The sequence below is a fragment of the Ranitomeya variabilis genome, chromosome 2, assembly GCF_051348905.1.
Source record: "Ranitomeya variabilis isolate aRanVar5 chromosome 2, aRanVar5.hap1, whole genome shotgun sequence".
In the NCBI taxonomy this organism is placed as follows: Eukaryota; Metazoa; Chordata; class Amphibia; order Anura; family Dendrobatidae; genus Ranitomeya; species Ranitomeya variabilis.
Window position 1 is genome coordinate 1067570292 of NC_135233.1, and position 22222 is coordinate 1067592513.

The 22222-nt window shown below is 47.1% G+C and overlaps 1 protein-coding gene across 4 annotated transcripts in view; it reads right to left on the reverse strand.

The window, feature by feature from the left end:
• Positions 1–379: 379 nt before the first annotated feature.
• The window catches only part of CD2AP (CD2 associated protein), a 79875-nt gene continuing 58032 nt past the window's right edge, over positions 380–22222 (reverse strand). For all 4 annotated transcript variants that reach the window (XM_077291539.1, XM_077291541.1, XM_077291540.1 and 1 more), the window contains 8 exons: positions 13749–13811; positions 11442–11601; positions 9996–10138; positions 6852–6973; positions 6460–6546; positions 5866–6068; positions 5537–5600; positions 380–3003 (listed from right to left, as the gene is read on the reverse strand). In XM_077291539.1, the coding sequence (XP_077147654.1) occupies positions 2962–3003; positions 5537–5600; positions 5866–6068; positions 6460–6546; positions 6852–6973; positions 9996–10138; positions 11442–11601; positions 13749–13811 (884 nt within the window). In that variant the 3' untranslated portion in view covers positions 380–2961. The remainder of the gene's footprint in view (positions 3004–5536; positions 5601–5865; positions 6069–6459; positions 6547–6851; positions 6974–9995; positions 10139–11441; positions 11602–13748; positions 13812–22222) is intronic.

Genomic DNA, 22222 nt, shown 5'->3' on the forward strand with positions numbered 1-22222 from the left:
CAAAAATTTGCACAACCCCCAAAGTCTATAATCACCTCCTGGACTGGTGTGGTTCCAGTTATGTCGGCGAAGTGCGACATTGTAATATGAGCCAAAAAAGTGGCTGTTGGTGAGCTGCTTAGCTCACAATTTCCCCAGACGTCCTGGAGAGGTGCGAGCGCTGCAGCCCATTACCAGCCGCTGACTGACTGAAGCGTTCTTGTGCTAAAACGTCACGCCGAACCGATGTCCCTGTTATGAGGAGGAGAGTAGAAGTCGTTTTTCTTCTCAATAGGGACTGTTGCGTTTAAGTAGTGGACGACCCCTGGAAAGAAGAAGGGGCAACACAGAGGAGAGGGGGTCTCTCTCCGAAAGGGAGGTGAATGAAGACGAGAGGCGCTTGTGGAAAAGTCAATCATTTTATTACCTGCCCTGAAAGCATGCATTATATTACAGCACCTGTAAACAGTCATTTCGATGCGCTGACATAAGCAGCTTCGCGGGATCTGGAATGTTCGGTATTCACAACGGACATAAAACGGACATTAACGCGGCGCCTCCTGTGGCTGGAAACATTCATAGCAGCTTACAAAATAATGACTTTAGCCATCCCCCCCCATTGCACTTTATCAAATTTATTGCTACATGAAAAAAAAAAAAAAAAGGCCATTATATCGTATATTAATATCACAGATACTGATTGTCTACATGCAAATTCCTGCTTACAGAACCAGCCTGAGATAAGCGACCCGTGGCCTTGCAAGGAAACTACAAATCCCAGCACATTGTCCTCAGGGCCCTATCTGTATTTTACATCACAGCCACTGACTCTATTAAGAGACAGCAGTTACAGCTCTGACTTCGGATAGCAGTAGATCGCTTAGAATTTTAATTATTGAGCATGGACCATTAAAAGAAAAAAAAAATCCCCAGTAAATATAAAATCCTATAAAAAAAAAAAAAAAGTCGAATTAATTCCTTAACATCTGTATTCCGAGCTCTAAATCCCATGCATAGAAAAAAAGAGAAATGATAAAATTCTGGCTTTGTGCAGTCACCACTAGAGGGAGCTTCCGAGCTCAGTGCATACAAGTTACAGGTGGATTATAACAGTGTGCTCCCCCTAGTGGCAGCTAAAGGAAGCCAGAATATTAACACTGAAAAGGGTGTTTACAGGGAATATGGAGCCATGACCAACCTCTCCCAAAGAAAGGTAATTAATCGACTCAGAATTGTGTACCAGAAATACAATAGGGTGGTAAAAGGTGGAGAATCTTCAGCTAAATAAAAAAAGGGAAGAGGGCAACTCAGACTTCTATTCACTGGGGATGGACATGCCCTTTAAGGTGACCATAGCATGAAATACAAATCTGGACAGAACATTGATGGCCGATTTCCCGCGCCCCCTATAGACAATCACACATATTGATCATTCGTTTACTTGTCTGGAGATTGAACTTTTTTAAATTTATTTTTTTTAATAAAATATATATAATTTCTGAATCTCGATGAAGTGGGAATAACGGATTTTACATTTATCATTGGGAAAGGGTTAAGATAGGCGTATAAAGTATTGCATAGTGCTGAACAGTCTCCATGGCCCGGGGTTAGGGAGGCAGGTCTCGTCTTCACAAAAGAGGAGGAGGAGGAAGGGAACTAAGTGGGAGGCGATGAGATTTCTGGGTGAATTCGGGAGTAGTCCGCTGTAAGTGCAGAGTGCGAACGCCGCGCTCTAAACGGGGGCAGGCACTGAAAAGGTTAATTCTAAAGGATGCATCAGAAGGTCTCCCCTATGCCAGACCCTCAAACAAAGGGTTCCTGCATCATCAATTTCACCATTTTCAAAATCTCTGCTTGCTGCTATTGAATAGCAATTCATAAAAGGTGAGGGTGGAGCGGCTCTTATACCCTTAGGATAGGTAATCAATATCTGATTGGTGGGGAATCAATATCCAGGATGCACAACGCATACGATTGTGTAGTGGCCGTTCTGGGGACCCTATAACAACTAAGGGTCCCGAGCGGCAGACCGTCATTGATTTGACCTATCATAACCATGAATAGTCCTCCTCCCCAACCCCTTTAAATGTGATCACATTCGAGCAGAGCTCTTGAAAACTGAGAAATGATATAGTCATTTAAAGGGACAGTACACCATGCACAATGGCCAGTGCAGTACACCTGTTGGCACCCTGGAGCTAACTTTTAGCAGCACCTCCCCTGATTACCGTGCACCCATCTCACGACGGATGCACCCCAACACGATCCCTTGTATACATCCTAGTGCAAGTGACTTGATGGCCAGATATATATATTTAAAAAAAAAAAATGCATATATGAGATGCTTCCAACATACAGTACATTAACAGAGCCAATTCATATAAATCTAATTATACACAGCTTGTTATTAATACTCGAGATGCGCGCAGGCACAACCGTGGGTGATTCTGGGTAAGAAAAAGCTAAAATATACAAAAAAAAAAAAAAATCATCAATATATTTCCCCCTTCCGGGCATAGGAAAATATCAGCTAGCGATGCTCTAAGGCTATATGGAGACCCCTGATAGGATTATATTACACATAATTTGCACAAAAAAAAAAAAATAGATATCCCCCTTATTCAGGGATAGGTTTTTTGTTTGTTTTTTTATATATAAAATTACAATTATACGTATTTAATAAAAGTCTGATACACAAATCCCTCTCTATACATACAAGTTCAGTAGTATATTCAAGCAAACCCAGTTATGCACAGGAGGATGGCGGCTCCGGCACAGTAAGACGGTAAGGCCCCTTATATCATATTGGCATTTAAAAAAAAAAAAAAAATAATAAAAAATAAGGAATTATGCAAATTATTTTCTGGAAGGAAAAAAAAAAAAATGTAGTCCATTGTAATAGGTTTAATTATGCTTCTGTGAATGTGGGGAAAAAGAACAAGAAAAAAAAACGGGACTTAGAGGTTGCAGGAACCGGGCGCCTCACGACAAATGTACGGCCTTTTTCAGCTTGTCGACTTCACTCTGCGGGGGATAAAACGAGAACGAGTTACCTGGGGTGACAGATCTGTGACCCGATATTAGACAAAAACTCGAATCAATATGGTCTGGATAGACAGGGCCTTGAAAAAGTTAAAAATGTACCGTATTTTCCGGACTATAAGACGCATTTTGTTCCTCTGAAAATGGGGGGTGCGTCTTATAGTCTGGCTATACTAGTTCTGGCTGTGGTAGGTAGGAGGGGGAGCGGCATCAACGGGGCAGCGGGTCACACACAGGAGGCTCCGGCTAACTCCTGTGCCCGCTGCTAAAGAGAAATGAATATTCACTGCATTCCACGCCCATTGCGGGAAGCCGGTGACTGACACTGTGTGCGCTACTGAAGAGCAATGAATACTCACTGCTCTCCGCGCACACAGTCCTGGCGTGCAGAGCGGCGAGTATTCCGGCAGCTGAGCTCTGCTTGTGAGCAGCGCATGACGTCCCTGCTTTCAAGCATAAAGCAGCTGCTGGCATCAGAACAAGATGCTGCTGTGAGGGAGCACCGGGAAGGTAAGTGTAATGGTTTGGTTTTTTTAATGTTTTCTGATGGGTCATGCATACCAGGTTGGGGGGTGGGGCTAATCATACCAGAATAGTGATAGGGCCATGCATACTTGGACGAGATGGGGGTCATGCATACTATGATAGGGATGAGGGCAATCATTGCTGCCAGGATAGGGATGAGGGGACCCTTCCTGCCAGGATAGGGATGAAAAGGCCATGTATACCAGGTTGGGGATGAGGGGGCCATGCATAACAGGTTGGGGATGAGGGGGCCATGCATAACAGGTTGGGGATGAGGGGGCCATGCATACCAGGTTGGGGATGAGGGGACATGCATACCAGGATAGGGATGAGGGGACCATATATACCTGGATAAGAGATATTAAGTACAGAATTCACCATGTTTTTTGCTGTAATTTTTTTCTCCTAATTTCCTCCTCTAAAACCTAGGTGCGTCTTACGGTCCGGTGCGTCTTATAGTCCGAAAAACACGGTAAATATATTTTATTGTGATAAACCAACACAAAGAATCAAGTATTTGTTAAGTGTAGAGGAAATACATGAGTTTTTAATTATTTAAAAATATAAATCCGTGAACATTGTGAGGTGCATTTGTATTCACACACTTGCATAAAATCCGGAGTGACCAGATAACCCCGGAAATGACATAATAAGTGAACAGAGTCCACCTGTGTAACTTATTCTCAGTGTAACTACAGCTGTTCTGTGAAGGCATCGGAGGTTTGTGTGAGAACATTAGGGATCAAACAACATCATGAAAACCAAGGAACACACCAGACAAGTCGGGGATAAAGTTGTGGAGAAGAGTAAAGCAGGGTTTGGTGATAAACGAGTAGCCTGAGATCTAGACATCTAACAAAACTGTTCAATCCAAATATGGAAGGAGTATGGCAGTGTCGCAAATCTACCAATATCTGGCCATCCACCTAACCTGACAATCCAAGCAAGGAGAGTACTAATCAGAAAAGCAGCCAAGAGGCCCATGGACCCTGTGGAGGAGCAGCAGAGATCCACAGCTCAGGTGGGAGAATCTGTCCACAGGACAATTATTAGTCGTATATGCCACAAATCTGGCCTTTATGGAAGAGTGGCAAGAAAAAAAAAAACTATTTCTGACAGCAAGGCATAAAAAGTCCCATTTGCAGTTTTCAAAAATGAAAGGGGACACAAAGAGCTAAGGAAGAAGGTTCTGTGGTCAGATGAGACCAAAGTGGGACTTTTTGGGCTAAATACAAATCGCAATGTATGGCGTAAAACTAACGCTGCACATCACCCTGAAAACACCATCCCCACTGTCACACATGGTGGTGGCAGCATCATGCTGTGGGGAGGCTTTTCTTCAGCAGGGGCCGGGGAGCTGATCAGAGCTGATAGGAAGATGGATGGAGCTAAATACAGGGCGATCCTGGAGGATAATCTGTTAGAGGCTGCATAAAACTTTGAGACTGGAGTGTAGGTTCACCTTCCAGCAGGACAACGACTCTAAACATGCTGCCAGAGCTACAATGGACGGTTTACATCAAAGTACAGTTATGTGTGTGAACTGCCCAGTTGAGTTGTGACAAGACTAGAATATTTCTTATCACAGACCCCTGCAGCCAATCTCACTGAGTGAGAGCGAGTGTGCAAAAAAGAAGGAGCAAAAATGTCACCTGTAGATGTGCAAAGCTGGTAGAGACAGACCCCAAAAGACTGGCAGCAGTAACTGCAGTGAACAGTGGTCCTACAAAGCACTGAATGAGGGGGCTGACTACAAATGCACACCACAAGTTTCAGATTTATAATTCATGTACCATTGTATCATTTACACTTTGCAAATACTTTGTGTTACAGGGACGTCTGCACAGGGACCTCTGCACAGGGACCACAACGCTACATTACACAATGCACGGTAAAGCAAGGAAGTGGCCAAGAACAATCACGGTGCTCATTATATGTTGTTATCTGACCCTAGGGTCGTAGTTTAGACGAGACTGCCAACCTCACTCACTTCTAAACTGCTGCGCAGCATCCGCTCCTCCTCTAGATCCCGCTTTATTTTATCCAGCTCATTCCTAGGACGAAAAGTGCAAAAGGTTCATATCACATAAGACATCAGGATCAACGTTCTAGCTGCAATATTCTGGGAACAGCACAAAAAACAAATAAACCCATGTGTCACGGAAAAGGTGGAGAGCATGAAGCAGCACAGCCCAGTGCCGCCATCTCTTCCCACGGACCTCGCAGACCTCCAGAGATCAGACCTTTGCATCTTGTGAGATCCTCCTGCCTTCTCACCGCCTCATTACACAGACTAGTATAACAGACCGTCTCCGGTACCTATGTTCTTTCCTGAGCGCATCTACTATGGTCAGCAGCTCGCCGATCTGTGCTCGTAACTCCTCCACCTCGCTCTTTTTCCCATCCACAAAATCAAGCTTTGGTTTGACGTCGGTCACCACGGGGCTGAGGGGAGCTAGGCCCGGCCTGGACACGGCCGACATGGGTGAGAAGATAGACATGGATGCTCCGATCACCGATGGCTGAAATGATGGAATAAAAGGTATATTACAAAAACAATGGAAGCCGCTGCAGTCGTCTGATCACATACATGAGCGGATGGAGACCTAATGACACCTGGAACAGCGCGACTAATGTGCTCAGCAGACAAAAAATCTACAGGGATCAAGGTGGTGGGGCGGATCCGACTGTCAGGACCTCAACAGACTACAAAAACGAGATGCACAAAGTCCCCTCTGTGAATGCAGCCGTACTGAGCATGTGCGACCGTGAATGGAGCAATGGTCGCACATGCTCAGTACTGCTCCATTCACAAAGGTCAGACCCCCGGCGATCATACATGTAGCTCTTCTCCTGGCGTACGGGCAGGTGATAGGACGAGCCCTTCATGTCGCAGCGCACACCACTGGATACCTTCTTTACATCCGGCGTCGACGGTTTGGCACTTTCCTCCTCTACCACATGATGCGCCTTCGGCTCCTCAGTCAAGTCTTTGTTTTGCTGCAACAAATAAGTAGACGGCCATTAGTCTGACCTTATCCAGGAATTAAAGGGGATCATCTCACAGGAGACCAGACCACCAGACTGAAGTAGCGGCAGTGCTGGGAACGTGACATCGATGTTCATCTCTGTGGCCGCCATAGCATTTCTCTTTCCTAGCGCTGTGGCCACTTCGGTCAGCAATCGGTGCCCTCACGGAGGAGATTATCTGAGGATGTCGTAGACCATTTGCCTTGTCCGTACCCACCCAAATAAAACCAAACAGTTCTCCTTAAACCCAGCATCCCCTTTAAAACGGTACTTACAGATGGTAGACCATTGAAGCGTCCCGGGGGTCTCTTGCCCGGCATCTTTGGTCTGCTGGCAGTGGGGTGGGAAAGGTTTTCTGAGGTAGACAGCACATCATCAAAGCTGAGTTCGGAGGGAGCTGAACGAGGAAAAGCAGAGAGTTCATCATCCGTGTACCGAGACCTTGGATACTCTGGGAAACTGCTTAACTGGCAATAACCTAAATGTCCGATGCAGCCATATGTGGGGGGCCGCGATGCACTAAGGGCCGCATGCAGACCTCCCCACAGTCACTATAGTAAGGGCACGCCTAGGGTATGGTCATCTACGCGATTCTCAAAGAAATTGGAGAAGAAAGCTGGAAACGATGGAGCAGCAGATAAATGATATAGAACGAACTCAGCCGTGTCATCGACTAGAGAGGAAGCCGGCATGGAGCCACCAGAGCTCACCGGGGAGGACGGGCCGCGCTGGGGAGGACGGGCCGCGCTGGGCTCACTGTGGGAGGACGGGCCGCGCTGGGCTCACCGGGGAGGACGGGCCGCGCTGGGCTCACTGTGGGAGGACGGGCTGAGCTGGGGGGGGAGCAAATGGCCCCAGAGGAGGTCAAAACTGGCACATACTGACCATAAATAACAGTTCCCTCCATGCCGCCTCCACTAGAGGGAGCTCACTGCATAAAGCTTTACTACAAGGCTCACAGCATACACAAGCTCACTGCTCCCTCTAGTGGTGGCTGCAGGAAGTCAGTATTTTATCATTTATGTCCTGGAACAGATTTGGAGCAAAGTAACAACAATGTTCTGTAAAAATATGTTAAATAATAAAAGATTAACACTGAATATAAAGGGAGTTTATGGTAGACACACATTACACCTAAGATACATGGACACAATTCAGATGGTGGTGTCATGGATCCCTTCTCCGTGGTGTCACTTATTCGTCATGTGCCTGCTCTCACAAATGACTTGGGGTTGTGCCTGCAAGGGTTAATCTATCTTCCCACTCTCAGTCCAGCATTCAACCTCTGACCTATGCTGTAATGGGAGCATAAATCACACACCGACCCAGACCACACCCCCGCTCATACACGCTGCCACCACTCATCGAATACACGGGCGATGAGTCCCGGAACTAAGAATACTAATAAAATATGTCTATCACTTATAAGGCTCACACATATGATATGGATTCTTTTAGAACATTCAAGGTTCAACTTGTTAAAGTTTTATACTTTAACAAAAGGTTCAATGCTTACAATAAGAAAAAGGTATAAAAATATGATAATAAAAAGACATACAACTTATGCAAAACAGTATAAAATAAAGAGGAGAAACTTACAGAAATTATCTAACTGGTAGTTGCTTTCTGCTCCCTGAGGATAGGACGAGTGTAGATTAGATCACACCAGCTTTAGGCTGCCCCCATCATGTGAACACAATTCTCTGTCTGCAGCCTAAATTTATAACTTTATATAATAATTTGTAACTATATGTTACCTTTCTTCTTGGCCCAAGCTAGACCTCCTAGTGAGATATGGAGACACAGTTTCTACTAGTCCCAAGGAAGTACCTATTAACACCTAGGTGCAACTTGCCTTCAGGACAGATGTTACATTATCACTAGTCACACATATAACCCTAGACAGAGGCCACTACACACATTTCCTGCACTGGGCGATACCAGCGCTGATCATGGACAACCCAGCAGAAACATCACCCCAGGGCTGGGAATCTGCTGTAGAGACAGAAAGCACCCCCCATTACAGAAAACACTGTACAGGAGGCGGAGGAGGTGAGCTGTGACATCACCTATTGTGAATAATGGATCCTGTGTTATCTACTGTATATAGAGGTGTTATCAGTCATTGTACAGGAGGAGGAGGTGAGCTGTGACATCACCTATTGTGAATAATGGATCCTGTGTTATCTACTGTATATAGAGGTGTTATCAGTCATTGCACAGGAGGAGGAGGTGAGCTGTGACATCACCTATTGTGAATGCTGGATCCTGTGTTATCTACTGTATATAGAGGTGTTATCAGTCACTGTACAGGAGGAGGAGGTGAGCTGTTACATCAACCGTTGTGAATGGTGGATCCGGTGTATATAAAAATGATACTAATTGTGTATATATATATATATATATATATATATATATATATATATATATATATATATATATATATATATATATATATATATATATATATATATATATATATATATATATACACACACACTCTTTTACACAATAGATTATTTTCTTGGAAAGGGAAGACGTGTCCAGTGAGTGTCTCCTTCCAGCTCCGCCGGATTACCAGCACTCACCCTCTGAGTGTGGGGAGCAGATCAGGGCACTCGGATACACTCTCCTAATTGGGCGATTTCACGCCGCCCGTTACTTGGTTGACCGGTTTCCTGTAACCTACAGATCTCTAAATTCATCATCGCAAATGCAGGACTGCCGAGAGAACATGATCTTACCAAAATGGAGAAGGGTAGGAGGGGAAGTTCCCGATACGAAAGAAGGGGTACATGGCAAACAGGAGAGGAAACAAAATCTGGAAAGAAAAGTCAAGGAGAGGAATGTCTAGAACAAAGATTGTGAAAACAAAATTACTTTGCAAAGCAGAAAAAAAAAGGAAATCATTTGAAGGAAAGAAGCAAAGAGTGTGGACATGCAGAGCAGAGCGATGGAGGGGCCCTGGGAGCCCCACTGTGGGACATGTACTGTCTGCTCCGGTGGGGGGCTCCAACATGTCGGGGGGCTCCATCTTTTATGTCACATTGTCACACTGCACAGCTCCAAAGTGCAGCGCTGAACCTTTGAGGTTGTGCCCCGACTCTCTAGACTTTTTACAAGATGCGAGAGGCTCCAGGTGAAATGATCACATGCATGTCAGAAAGCTCCGCAAGAAGCGCAGCGATGAAGAGCCGGCCGGCGATGTGCGCGAGAGCGGACCGTCACATGAGGCATGCAAACTAAGGGGAGCAGGAAAAGGGCGAGGGTCATGGAGAGAAGGAGGGTCAGTGGGGCGCAGGGTAACGTGTCCTCACATCAGGGCAGGGACGCGAGGAGGATGAGGATGATGAACACTTCCACACGGGTCATGCACTAGGAGACGGGCGTCCTCAGCCTCCACATACATATCTACGTACCGTTCTCTCTCGGGCTCTTCACCACACTCTGCTCGACCTCCATAGATTTGGGGCGACTTAGGATTTGCTCTAGATCCATTTTCGTTTTACTAAACGGCTCAGGCTCAGACTTCGGTCGACTGAAAGGAGATTCTCCATTAGGTCTAAGGAGAGAGAGGAGCACAAAGGTTACTGTACCTGTGAGAGGGTCAGATTCACCTGTAATGTCTATCACTGTCCTCTAGGTGGAGCTGTGGGACCTGAATCTATGGTAAACTTACAAAACTAAAGGCACCAGCAGAATAGTGAGTGCAGCTCTGGAGTATAATACAGGAGGTAACTCAGGATCAGTAATGTAATGTATGTACACAGTGACTGCACCAGCAGAATAGTGAGTGCAGCTCTGGGGTATAATACAGGATCAGTACAGGATCAGTAATGTAATGTATGTACACAGTGACTGCACCAGCAGAATAGTGAGTGCAGCTCTGGAGTATAATACAGGAGGTAACTCAGCATCAGTAATGTAATGTATGTACACAGTGACTGCACCAGAATAGTGAGTGCAGCTCTGGAGTATAATACAGGATGTAACGCATGATCAGTAATGTAATGTATGTACACAGTGACTGCACCAGCAGAATAGTGAGTGCAGCTCTGGGGTATAATACAGGATGTAACTCAGGATCAGTAATGTAATGTATGTACACAGTGACTGCACCAGAATAGTGAGTGCAGCTCTGGGGTATAATACAGGATGTAACTCAGGATCAGTAATGTAATGTATGTACACAGTGACTGCACCAGCAGAATAGTGAGTGCAGCTCTGGAGTATAATACAGGGTGTAACTCAGGATCAGTAATGTAATGTATGTACACAGTGACTGCACCAGCAGAATAGTGAGTGCAGCTCTGGGGTATAATACAGGATGTAACTCAGGATCAGTAATGTACGTACACAGTGACTGCACCAGCAGAATGGTGAGTGCAGCTCTGGGGTATAATACAGGATGTAACTCGGGATCAGTACAGGATCAGTAATGTAATGTATGTACACAGTGACTGCACCAGCAGAATAGTGAGTGCAGCTCTGGGGTATAATACAGGATGTAACTCAGGATCAGTAAAGTAATGTATGTACACAGTGACTGCACCAGCAGAATAGTGAGTGCAGCTCTGGGGTATAATACAGGATGTAACTCGGGGTCAGTACAGGTTCTGCTATACACATACGGTTTATGTAGATGCAGCACAGGAAAGTAATAATTGGACATTTTATTTTTTATCCCCAGGGAGGAAGTCATAAATTTTGATTAAAAAAATGGGCAGTTCCACAAGGGATTAGCATGAAGCCACAACATGGTGCTAATGGTTGCAACCTGGAGTCGGGAGCTGTGTATCCCGTATATGACAAGCAGCACCGCACTATGTGACGTCTGCTGAGATACAGCCTGTGGTAACACTTACTTGGATGGAGGAGTGGGCAAAGCTGGCTTTTCGGGTCGTTTGGGTGGGATACTCGCTGCCTTCACTAGGCTGTTCGTCTTATTAATTAGTATGGGCTTCTTGGGAGGTACCTGAGGAGCGGCTGGTTTGGAAGGCTTATATTCCAGAGATGGCTTGTCATCTGTAACGAGGTGATGGAAAGATTAGACGAGCTTCAGAGGTAACATAAAATGTGTGGCACGCCAACAGTCCGGTCACTGCAGCAGTGAGGAAGGGGGTCTGTGTGCCAGAGGCTTTCACTAGAGATCAGCCGATAGTTGGGGCAAAAAAAAAAAAAATTAAAAAAAAATTATATATATATATATATATATATATATATATATATATATATACACATATATATATATATATATATATATATATATATATATATATATATATATATATATATATATATATATATACATATACATATATATATATATATATATACATACACACACATATATACATACACACACGCATACATACATATACACATATGGTCAAAATTGTTGGTACCCTTCGTTTAATGACAGAAAACCCCACAATGGTCACAGAAATAACTTGAATCTGACAAAAGTAATAATAAACAATCTATGAAAATGAACAAATGAAAGTCAGACATTGCTTTTCAACCATGCTTCCACAGAAAATTTGTAAAAATTAAACTCATGAAATAGGCCTGGACGGAAATGATAGTTCCCTTAACTTAATGTTTTGTTGCACAACCTTTTGAGGCAATCACTGCAATCAAGCGATTCCTGTAACTGTCAATGAGACAGGTTCTGCACCTCTGGACAGGTATTATGGCCACTCCTCAAGAGCAAACTGCTCCAGTTGTCTCATGTTTGAAGGTTGCCTTTTCCAGACGGCATGTTTCAGCTCTTTCCAAAGATGCTCAATAGGATTTAGGTCAGGTCTCACAGAAGGCCACTTCAGAATAATCCAATGTTTTCCTCTTAGCTCAAAGCAGCCCCAGAACATAGCAGAGCCTCCTCCATGTTTCACAGTAGGGACAGTGTTCTTTTCTTGATATGCTTCATTTTTCCGTCTGTGAACATAGAGCTGATGTTCCTTGTCAGAAAGTTCCATTTTAGTCTCATCTGTCCATAGCACATTCTCCCAGAGGCTTTGTGGCTTGTGAACATGTTGTTTGGCAAATTTCAGTCTGGCTTTTTGTGATTTTTTTTTGGTCGTCTCCCATGAAGTCCCCTTTGGCTCATACAACGACGGATGGTGCGATCTGACAATGATGTTCCATGAGCTTGAAGTTCACGTTTAATCTGTTTAGAAGTTTTTCTGGGCTCTTTTGTTACCATTCGTATTATCCGTCTCTTTGATTGGTCATCAATGTTCCTCCTGCGACCACGTCCAGGGAGGTTGGCTACAGTCCCATGGATCTTACATTTCTGGATAATATGTGCAACTGTAGTCACAGGAACATCAAGCTGCTTGGAGATGGTCTTATAACTTTTACCTTTAACATGTTTGTCTATAATTTTCTCTTTCTAATCTCCTGAGACAACTCTTTCCTTAGCCTCCTCTGGTCCATGTTGAGCGTGATACACACCATGTCACCAAACAGCACAGTGAGTATCTGTAGCCCTATATACCGGCCACTCACTGATTCCAAGATTGTAGACACCTGTGATGATAGTTAGTGGACACACCGTGATATAACATGTCCCTTTTGTCACATTATCGGGTACCATCATTTCTGTCCAGGCCTATTTCATGAGTTTTATTAATTTTTTTATTCTGTGGAAGCATGGTTGAAAAGCAATGTCTGACTTTCATTTATACATTTTCATAGATTTTTTTTTATTAATACTTTTGTCAGATTCCAGTTATATCTTTGACCATTGTGGGTTTTTCTGTCATTAAACGAGGGGTACCAACATATTTGACCACGTGTATATATTTATTTAGGTACAGAAAAATATATATATAAAAAGTTTTAGAAAGTTTTTTTTTTTTTTAAATAAATTGAGACTTTACTCTCAAAATAAAACTTGAAATCAAGAAGCAAAATTACAATTAATTTGATCATCAAATGAAAACTACTCTGGAGTTCTGACCTAATTAACCCTTGAAAATTAGAATTCTGGAGACGTGACGCAGCAGCGAGAGCTCAGCAGAAATGAGTGCCCCCCGGAGGGGACGACGTTCCTGTGCTCTCCAGAATATTCTGCTCCTGGATCGTGAGCAGATTCGTTAGTCACTAATTAACTAGGACATGAGGGAATATAGGAGTGATCGTTAGCCCGCCTCTGACCCTGCTCTCACCTTTCTCTTCTGGTTTTGGTGGAGTGAACCGTCTCTCTGACAGACGAAGCTCCGGCTTTGGCACTAATGGAATGAAAAGAAGAAGATCTTATGTGTTATTACACGTCCGAGACAGTAATTTAGTCTACAAATATGCAAATTGTCTCTACAGAGAGGAAGAGGACTAGGACTCTAGCGCCACCTGTAGGAAGTAGCAATCCTAGAAGTCAAGGTCGACCCTTTAACGAGCCTTGTCACATGACTTCGGATTAAAGCCAAAACCACAATCTCAATCTGCAGACACTGCAACCAAGCCAGATCTCACACTTTGAACTGACGAGGGGCAATACCGTGAAACACAGTGTCTGCAAATTGAGGATTGCTACTTCCTATAGGTGGCGCTAGAGTTCCAGTACTCTTCCTCTCTGAAGAAATAACATGCATATTTTACCAGAGGAGCATTGTTGCTTTATGTCTCCTCATCTCGGCAGGCTTAACATGTCGCTCTCCGCAAGGAGAAGAGTTATCCCTTGGATGCCTACAACTATGTAAGCGAAAACCTTAAGATAATGGAGAAAAAAAACAAAAACAAAAAAGGAGATTTTTGTGTACTCACCGTAAAATCTTTCTCTTAGCCTCTAATCGGGGGACACAGGACCATGGTTGTTATGCTGCTGTCCACTAGGAGGCGACACTATGCATAATCTGAAAAAGATTAACTGTGGCTCCTCCTCTGCAGTATACACCACTGGACGGCGTCAGCCTTCTCCAGTTTTGTGCAAAAGCAGTAGGAGGAACGTAACATGAATAACATAATTATGCCTGTAAGAAGGAAACTATGTACGAGCTCAAGAAAACAATATGAGAAAACAGTTACAACGGCCCGGAAAGGGCAACAGGGTGGGAGCTGTGTCCCCCAATTAGGAGGCTAAGAGAAGGAGATTTTTGTGTACTCACCGTAAAATCTCTTTTACTCTGTCGCCTCATTGGGGGACACAGGACCATGGGACGTCCTAAAGCAGTCCCTGGGTGGGAAGCAATGGACGAATATTGTGCAGACAGGCCCCTATACTTAGGGCACCGCCTCCTGCAGAACACATCTACCCAGGCTCGCGTCCGCTGAGGACTGGGTATGAACCCTGTAGTGTTTAGTAAACGTGTGTAGGTTAGTCCAACTGGCTGCCTTACACACTTGTTGTGCCGAAGCCTGGTGCCGAATGGCCCAGGAGGCCCCTACCGCCCGTGTAGAGTGTGCCGTAATACCGGCTGGAAGAGGAGAATTTTTAAGGCGGTAGGCCTCTTGTATGGTGGATTTGATCCACCTGGTAAGGGTAGCTTTGGAAGCTGGCAGACCGTTGTGGCCGCCTTCCGGAAGGAGGAAAAGAGAATCAGACCTCCGGAAGGACGCAGTCCTAGACACGTATATACGCAATGCCCTGACAAGGTCAAGCGTATGCAGAGCCTTCTCCACTCTATGAACTGGAACCGGACAAAGGGATGGTAGTGAAATTTCCTCATTGAGGTGGAAGTCGGACACAACCTTCGGAAGGAAGGATGGGACCGTACGAAGAACTACCTTGTCCTGGTGAAAAACCAGGAAGGGCCGTCTGCAGGAGAGTGCTGTCAGTTCAGACACCCTGCGTAGCGAAGTGATTGCCACCAGGAAAACCACCTTCTGGGAGAGAAGGTGGAGCGGGACCTCTTTAAGGGGTTCGAAGGGTGGTTCCTGCAATGCTGTCAGGACCAGGTTGAGGTCCCACATTTCTAGTGGTCATCTGTAGGGGGGAACCAATCGGGAAACCCCCTGAAGAAAAGTCCTTACTTGCGGCTTGGTAGCAATGCGCCTTTGAAAAAAAACACTGAGAGGGCTGACACCTGGCTCTTAAGAGAGCCCAATGACAGCCTGGCCTCCAGACCCGATTGGAGAAAACCAAGTACTTTGGGTAGGGAGTAAGGGAGTGGGGTCTGGCCACGAGTTTCGCACCAGGTAAAGAAAGCTTTCCAGGCACGGTAATAAATGTTGGCAGAGGCTGGCTTCCGTGCCCTGATCATGGTTCCAATGACGTCCGGCGAGAGCCCTGCCTGGGTTAGAACCCAGGTCTCAAGGGCCACGCCATCAAATTGAGAGCCCCTGAGTTCTGGTGGTAGAACGGGCCTTGTGATAGAACATTGTGGCGGTCGGGGAGACGCCAGGGGGCGTCTGCTGTGAGTTGTACGATGTCGGCGTACCATGTACGTCTGGGCCAGTCCGGTGCAATTAGGATGGTTGAAACTCCCTCTTGTTTGATCTTCCTCACCACTCTGGGTATCAGGGGGAGAGGTGGAAATATATACAGAAGCTGGAACTGGGTCCAGTCCTGAACCAGAGCGTCTGCTCCGAGCGACCGCGGATCGTGTGTTCTGGCCATGAAGTTGGAGACCTTGGCATTGAAGTGTGATGCCATTGGGTCCACATCTGGGGTCCCCCAGCGATGGCAGATCTGGCGAAAAGTTTCGGGATGGAGAGACCACTCTCCCGAGTCTATTTGTCGGCTGAGGAAGTCTGCTTCCCAGTTGTCCACACCTGGAATGTGTTTTTGTAGCGATATTATGATTAAGGCTCAGGAGAGCCGAAACGTCAATTGAATTGTTACTACAAGTGGTCGCTTATCCTTGAATTGTACATTGCTCCCATGTGTCACTAACGTGTAGTGTTATATTGAATAAATTTTGCACAATTTGCATAAATATCTATTAAGATTGTGCGCTGTCTTCTAAACTTTACCCACACCTGGAATGTGGACCGCCGAGAGAACCGAACCTGTGTCCTCTGCCCAGTGGAGGATATGTGACACTTCTTGCATCGCCTGGGTACTGCGGGTTTCCCCTTGGTGATTGACATATGCCACAGCCGTGGCATTGTCCGACTGTATTCTGATGTGAGAGGCTGTCAGTAAGTGATGAAAGGCCCTCAATGCCATGGAGGATGGCACGAATTTCCAGGATGTTGATAGGCATGGTCGCTTCCACTGGGGACCACTTGCCCTGTGCCCTGTGGTGTAGGTGCACTGCGCCCCAACCCTTCAGGCTCGCATCGGTGGTCAGAACTTTCCAATGACTTGTGGGAAAGGATTTCCCCTTTGCTAGCGAGGTTGGTTTGAGCCACCAGTGCAGGGACCTCTTGGTTGACGACGTTAGCCGGAACTCCCTGTCGAGAGAGAAAGGGTTCTTGTCCCAGGACTTGAGGATGGCTAGTTGGAGAGGCCTGAGGCGAAACTGGGCAAATGGGACGGCTTCTATTGCTGCCCCCATCCTGCCGAGGACTCTCATGGCAAACCGGACAGATCGAGGGGGATTGCGGAGGAGGGTGCGAACTCCTAGACGGAGAGCCAGTGCCTTGTGCCTGGGAAAGAGCACTAGACCCCTGGAGGTGTTGTATAGCATTCCCAGGAAGGTCAGAGACAGACTCAGGGTTGGTGATGACCTTTGTAGGTTGACTAACCAACCCATGCGACTCAGTGTCGATTGTCATTGAGACGCTGAGCTCGCAGTCCTTGAAGGTAGGAGCCTTGATCAGTAGATCGTTCAGGTATGGAACGACTACTATGCCTCTGGAGTGCAGGACATCCATGGTGGCTGCCATGACAATGGTAAACATTCTGGGAGCCGTGGCGAGTCCGAACGGAAGAGCCACGAACTGGTAGTGGTCCTGGTCGATTGCGAACCTGAGAAAACTCTGACTAGCAGGTGCAATCGGTATATGCAGGTATGCGTCTTGTATTTCTATGAAGGCGAGATATTCTCCCTTCTCCATGGACGCAATGATGGACCGAAGGAGACTCCAGAGGAAGTGACGAACCCGTACATATTTGTTGAGTTGTTTTAGGTCCATTATGGGCCGTACGCTGACTCCTTTCTTGGGGACTACGAATAGATTGGAGTAGAACCCTCGGAAGCGCCTGGCCGTGGGAACCGGTACTATGACTCCTGCTTGAAGAAGCGAGGGAACCGCTTGGTGGAAGGCACGAGCCTTGCGGCTTTGGGGGAACAGAGAGGAAGACTCTGTTCAGTGGGTTGGAGGTTGAACACTATCTTGTATCCGGAAGACACTAGTTCCCTGACCTACCTGTCTTCTGTAGTAGGCATCCAGACTTGCTGGAAGAGCAAAGTCGGCCACTTACGGGTGGGATGTCTTCCGGGGTCCGTGAGTCATGAGGAGGAAAAAAATCTGAGGTTTACCTCCTTTGGGCTTTGACTGGCCTGCTTTTAACTGCCAGGTCTTGTCCGACCTTTGCGTCGACCATGAGTTGTCCGTGTGGGGAACGGTTACGATTTTGAGCTGGACGCGAGACGGACCAGCCCGAGGAATTCCAAAAGGATCGGAATCGGTTTTGTTACACTTCTTGTAAGTGCGTATAGGTTTCAGTTGAAGGAGAGAGGTACTCTTCCCCCCCCGGTGGCGTTGGATATCATTGTGTCCAACTTTTCACCGAAAGGTCACCCACTGAGATACGGGAGGTGCGTGAGGGACTTCTTTGAGGCTGCGTCCGCTTTCCATTCCGCAGCCAGAGGATACGCCGAATCGTGATGGCGTTTGATGCTCTCCCCGCTACGCCCCTTGCTGAATACAGAGCTACATGAAGCATGTAATCTGCTACAACTGCTATTTGAACCGCTTGGTCCGACAGCTCAGGAGCAGATGCTTGGAGGCCAGCTTGTAAAATTTTTGGCCCAAGCCACTATGGCCTTGGCAGCCCAAACTGAAGCGAACGTGGGAACCAGGGAGGCCCCTGCCGCCTCGAAAATTGAACGAGCCATGCGTTCTAACTGCCGGTCTGCTGCGTCCCTGAGGGTTGAGCTATCTGGCAGTGAAAGGAGAGTCAGTGCTGCTAGTCTAGAGACTGGAGGGTCCACTTCGGGTGGATCTGTCCATTCCTTGGTGTCCTTCTGTGGGAAAGGGTACCTTGCCTCCAGATATTTGCGATTAGCTAATTTTTTCTCAGGCGGTGAAAGCTGCTCTATAAGGATCGCTTTAAACTCTGGGTGGTTAGAGAAAACCTTAGGTGGCTTCAGAGGTCCTTCAAAGTAAATCCTCTGGTGGCAGATTAGAAATGACTAGCACCCGATGGATGGAAGAGATTATGTTCTCGACTAGCGCTTATTGCTAGGGGGGATTGGGATCAGGGACCCCTCCGTTTCCCTGTCTGAGTCGGAGTCACAGATGCCTTCCGAATCCTGTGTATCCTGAGGCGTCCCCTGCTGGGTGAGCTGGGGAGGAGGCCTTCTCTGGTCGGGGACTGCGGAGATCTGCATTGTCTGCCCCTGGAAGGGGACGGTCTAGATGACTTGGAACTACGGTGTCTCTCCCTAGAAGGGGATGACCGTGTGCTATGGAATGACGCAGATGGACTTGACCTATGGGTCCGCTTGCGTCCTGGCCTAGACGTGGATGTGCCAGGTCGTTCTGTTCCTGAGTCAAGCTCTCCCTTTGCTGGGTAGCGGTCATAGCCGAGGCATGACTCTGCAGAGCCTGAAGCAATGTGGAGGTTTGGATTTCTATAGACTGCGTCATAGATTGCGACCTCTGAGTGACCCATTCCGGCGTGGCATTAGACAGCGAGGCATTGGCAGGGGCTTCTTGGGGCTCTGACGCAGTAGTCTGGATGCAGTCCTGGCAGCACGTTATGTGCTGCCTCGGGGGAGAGCGGTCCAGCAAGCAGTACAGAATGCATAATAGCAGTCCTGCCTGGTTCTCTTGGACCTTGAGCCCGGCATAGTGCACAGAGTGCAGAAGGGCTGGCTTGCAGAGGACCTTGCAGGGGTAGAGAAACCTATAGGGGAGCCTTATAGGTAATATGGATTCACAGCCGAGTAAAACAACCCAGCTGTGATTTTACCCCACCAGTATGCCCCTAGGTCCAGCGCCGAAGATCCACAGTCTTGTGACCCCCGGAGACTGGCTGGCCTGGTCCTCCTGACCGGGAGATGCAGGGTTAATCCTTGCTGCACTAGAAATGGCCGCCGAGGAGAAGAGGCAGGGGGAGAAGGGGGCGGAGGGCTGAGAAAAAGGCGGCAAAGCTGTGTAAAAACGCGCCCTTTCTGTCTCGATCCACCCCCTTTATGACACTGTAGAGTGTCATATTTGTCATCCGGGGGGCGGAGAGGATGCGGCGGCTACAGCTAGGCCGAAACCGGGGCCTAAATTAGATGCCTGATGCCCAGAAAGGCTCCAGGCTGGCACGGAAGTTAAAAGGCAGGATAAAGGCAGGATAGTTTAAAGGCAGGATAGCGGTGGGGCTGTAAGCGGAAGGGGGGGCCCGGTGAGGGGTCCCCCTGAGGCAGTATAGAGCTGGTGCTGCCGCAGAGACAGAGGCGCAGGGAGCCCTGTGTCTGTATGTGCCATGCCTGCCTGCACTCCCCCCGGCCCCAACAGGAGCCCGCAGCTGGGCTGGGGTCCCTGGATGCAGGCGCAGTGTGCTGGCCCATTGCTGGGAGCTGTAGAATGCTGCCTGTACAGACCCTACCTGAGGCGTCTCAACCTTATGCCCCCAGAGGGGGATTAGGGAGGGTGCTGTTGTCACCTTCAGGGGCCTTTATCCTCGCCTCGACCTCAACCCAGAAACCAAAAGGAATTGGGGAAGGAGGGGGGGTCTCGACTTCGAACCAGCACCCGAGGGACTGGGGAAAGAGCAACATGGGGAATAACCATCTCTACTTCAACCGGGCACCCTGTAATAGGAGGCCGAGGAAGGAGCCATGCCGGGAGTCTCACAGGAGACCCACTTTTCTTCATCTGTAATCCGTCGGAAAAAAACGGAGTAAAAAAAAAAAATCTTAGGTGTGCCTCCTATGCGACACTAAGCAAAAACTGGAGAAGGCCGACGCCGTCCAGGGGTGTATACTGCAGAAGGGGAGCCACAGTTACTCTTTTTCAGATTATGCATAGTGTCGCCTCCTAGTGGACAGCAGCATAACACCCATGGTCCTGTGTTCCCCAATGAGGCGACAGAGTAAAAAAAAACCCAGAAAATTCTAACTCCTGTCTATCCTTGTAAGATACAATATCCACAGACAACACAGATTGTACTACATCACTTACTGGAGGGAATCGAGGGGCAGTACCATCCATGGCTACATCATTTGAAAGAAGAAACTGAGAGGTAGTACTATCTGTGCCCTTATCGTTTACAAGAGACAAGGAAACAGCACTATCTGTAACTCATTTGGAGAGACAGACAGGGAAGATAGTGATCTTACTCTACTTGTAAATCATGTTAGGTACAGACAGTACTTATCTTGTTAGGACTTTGCCACACACTTTAAAAATAAGATCGACCAAACAAGGCAAGTCTTCATTGTTCAACCACAACCCCTTTGTATACCAGACCAATGCCCAAACCCCATAACCTCCCTATCCAACATCACTGAAGGGGGGGGGGGGGGGGGCTTAACTATCTCCTCTCCAAATCGCACCTCACCACCTGTGCGCTCAACCCCATCCCATCCCACCTCCTCCCCAACCTCACCACCACTCTTATCCCATCACTAACCCACCTCTTCAACCTATCACTAACTTCTGGCAACTTCCCTTCTGCTTTCAAACATGCCACATTCACGCCTATCCTTAAAAAGCTAACCCTCGACCCAACCGCTATGTTCATGTCGCCCAATATCGATGCTCCCATTCGCTTCCAAACTCCTGGAGCAGCACGTCCATGCTGAACTTTCCTCCCACCTCTCATCTAACTTGCTCTTTGACAATCTACAATCTGGTTTCCGCCCCCATCACTCAACTAAGACTGCCCTGACCAAAATCACAAGCGACCTACTTACAGCCAAAGCTAACGGACTCCTCCTTCTAGACCTGTCCTCTGCTTTCGACACAGTTGACCACTGCCTCCTACTACAGATCCTCTCCTCCTTTGGCATCAAAGACCTCGCCCTATCCTGGATCTCCTCATACCTTTCCAACCGCACATTCAGCGTCTCCCACTGCCACACTACCTCCTCATCTCACCCTCTCTCTGTTGGAGTCTCCCAAGTCTCTGTTCTAGGGCCCCTACTCTTCTCAATGGCTTCCAGTACCACCTTTATGCTGAAGACACTCAGATCTACCTTTCTGGACCAGACGTCACCTCTCTGCTGTCCAGAATCCCGGAGTGTCTATCAGCCATATCCTCCTCCTCCTACTCTTGCTTCCTCAAACTCAATGTGGACAAATCTGAACTCCTCATCCTTCCTTCATCTCACAGATCTTACTTACCTGACCTATCGCAATTAACGACATCACGCTTCCCCCCGTACCAGAAGTCCGCTGCCTCGGAGTAACCCTTGACTCTGCCCTGTCCTTCAAACCTCACATCCAAGCTCTCTCCACCTCCTGTCGCCTTCAGCTCAAAAATATCTCCAGAATCCATCCTTTCCTCAACCGTCAATCTACTAAAATGCTTGTCCATGCCCTCATCATCTCCCGCCTCGACTACTGCAACATCCTTTTCTGTGGCCTCCCTGCTAAC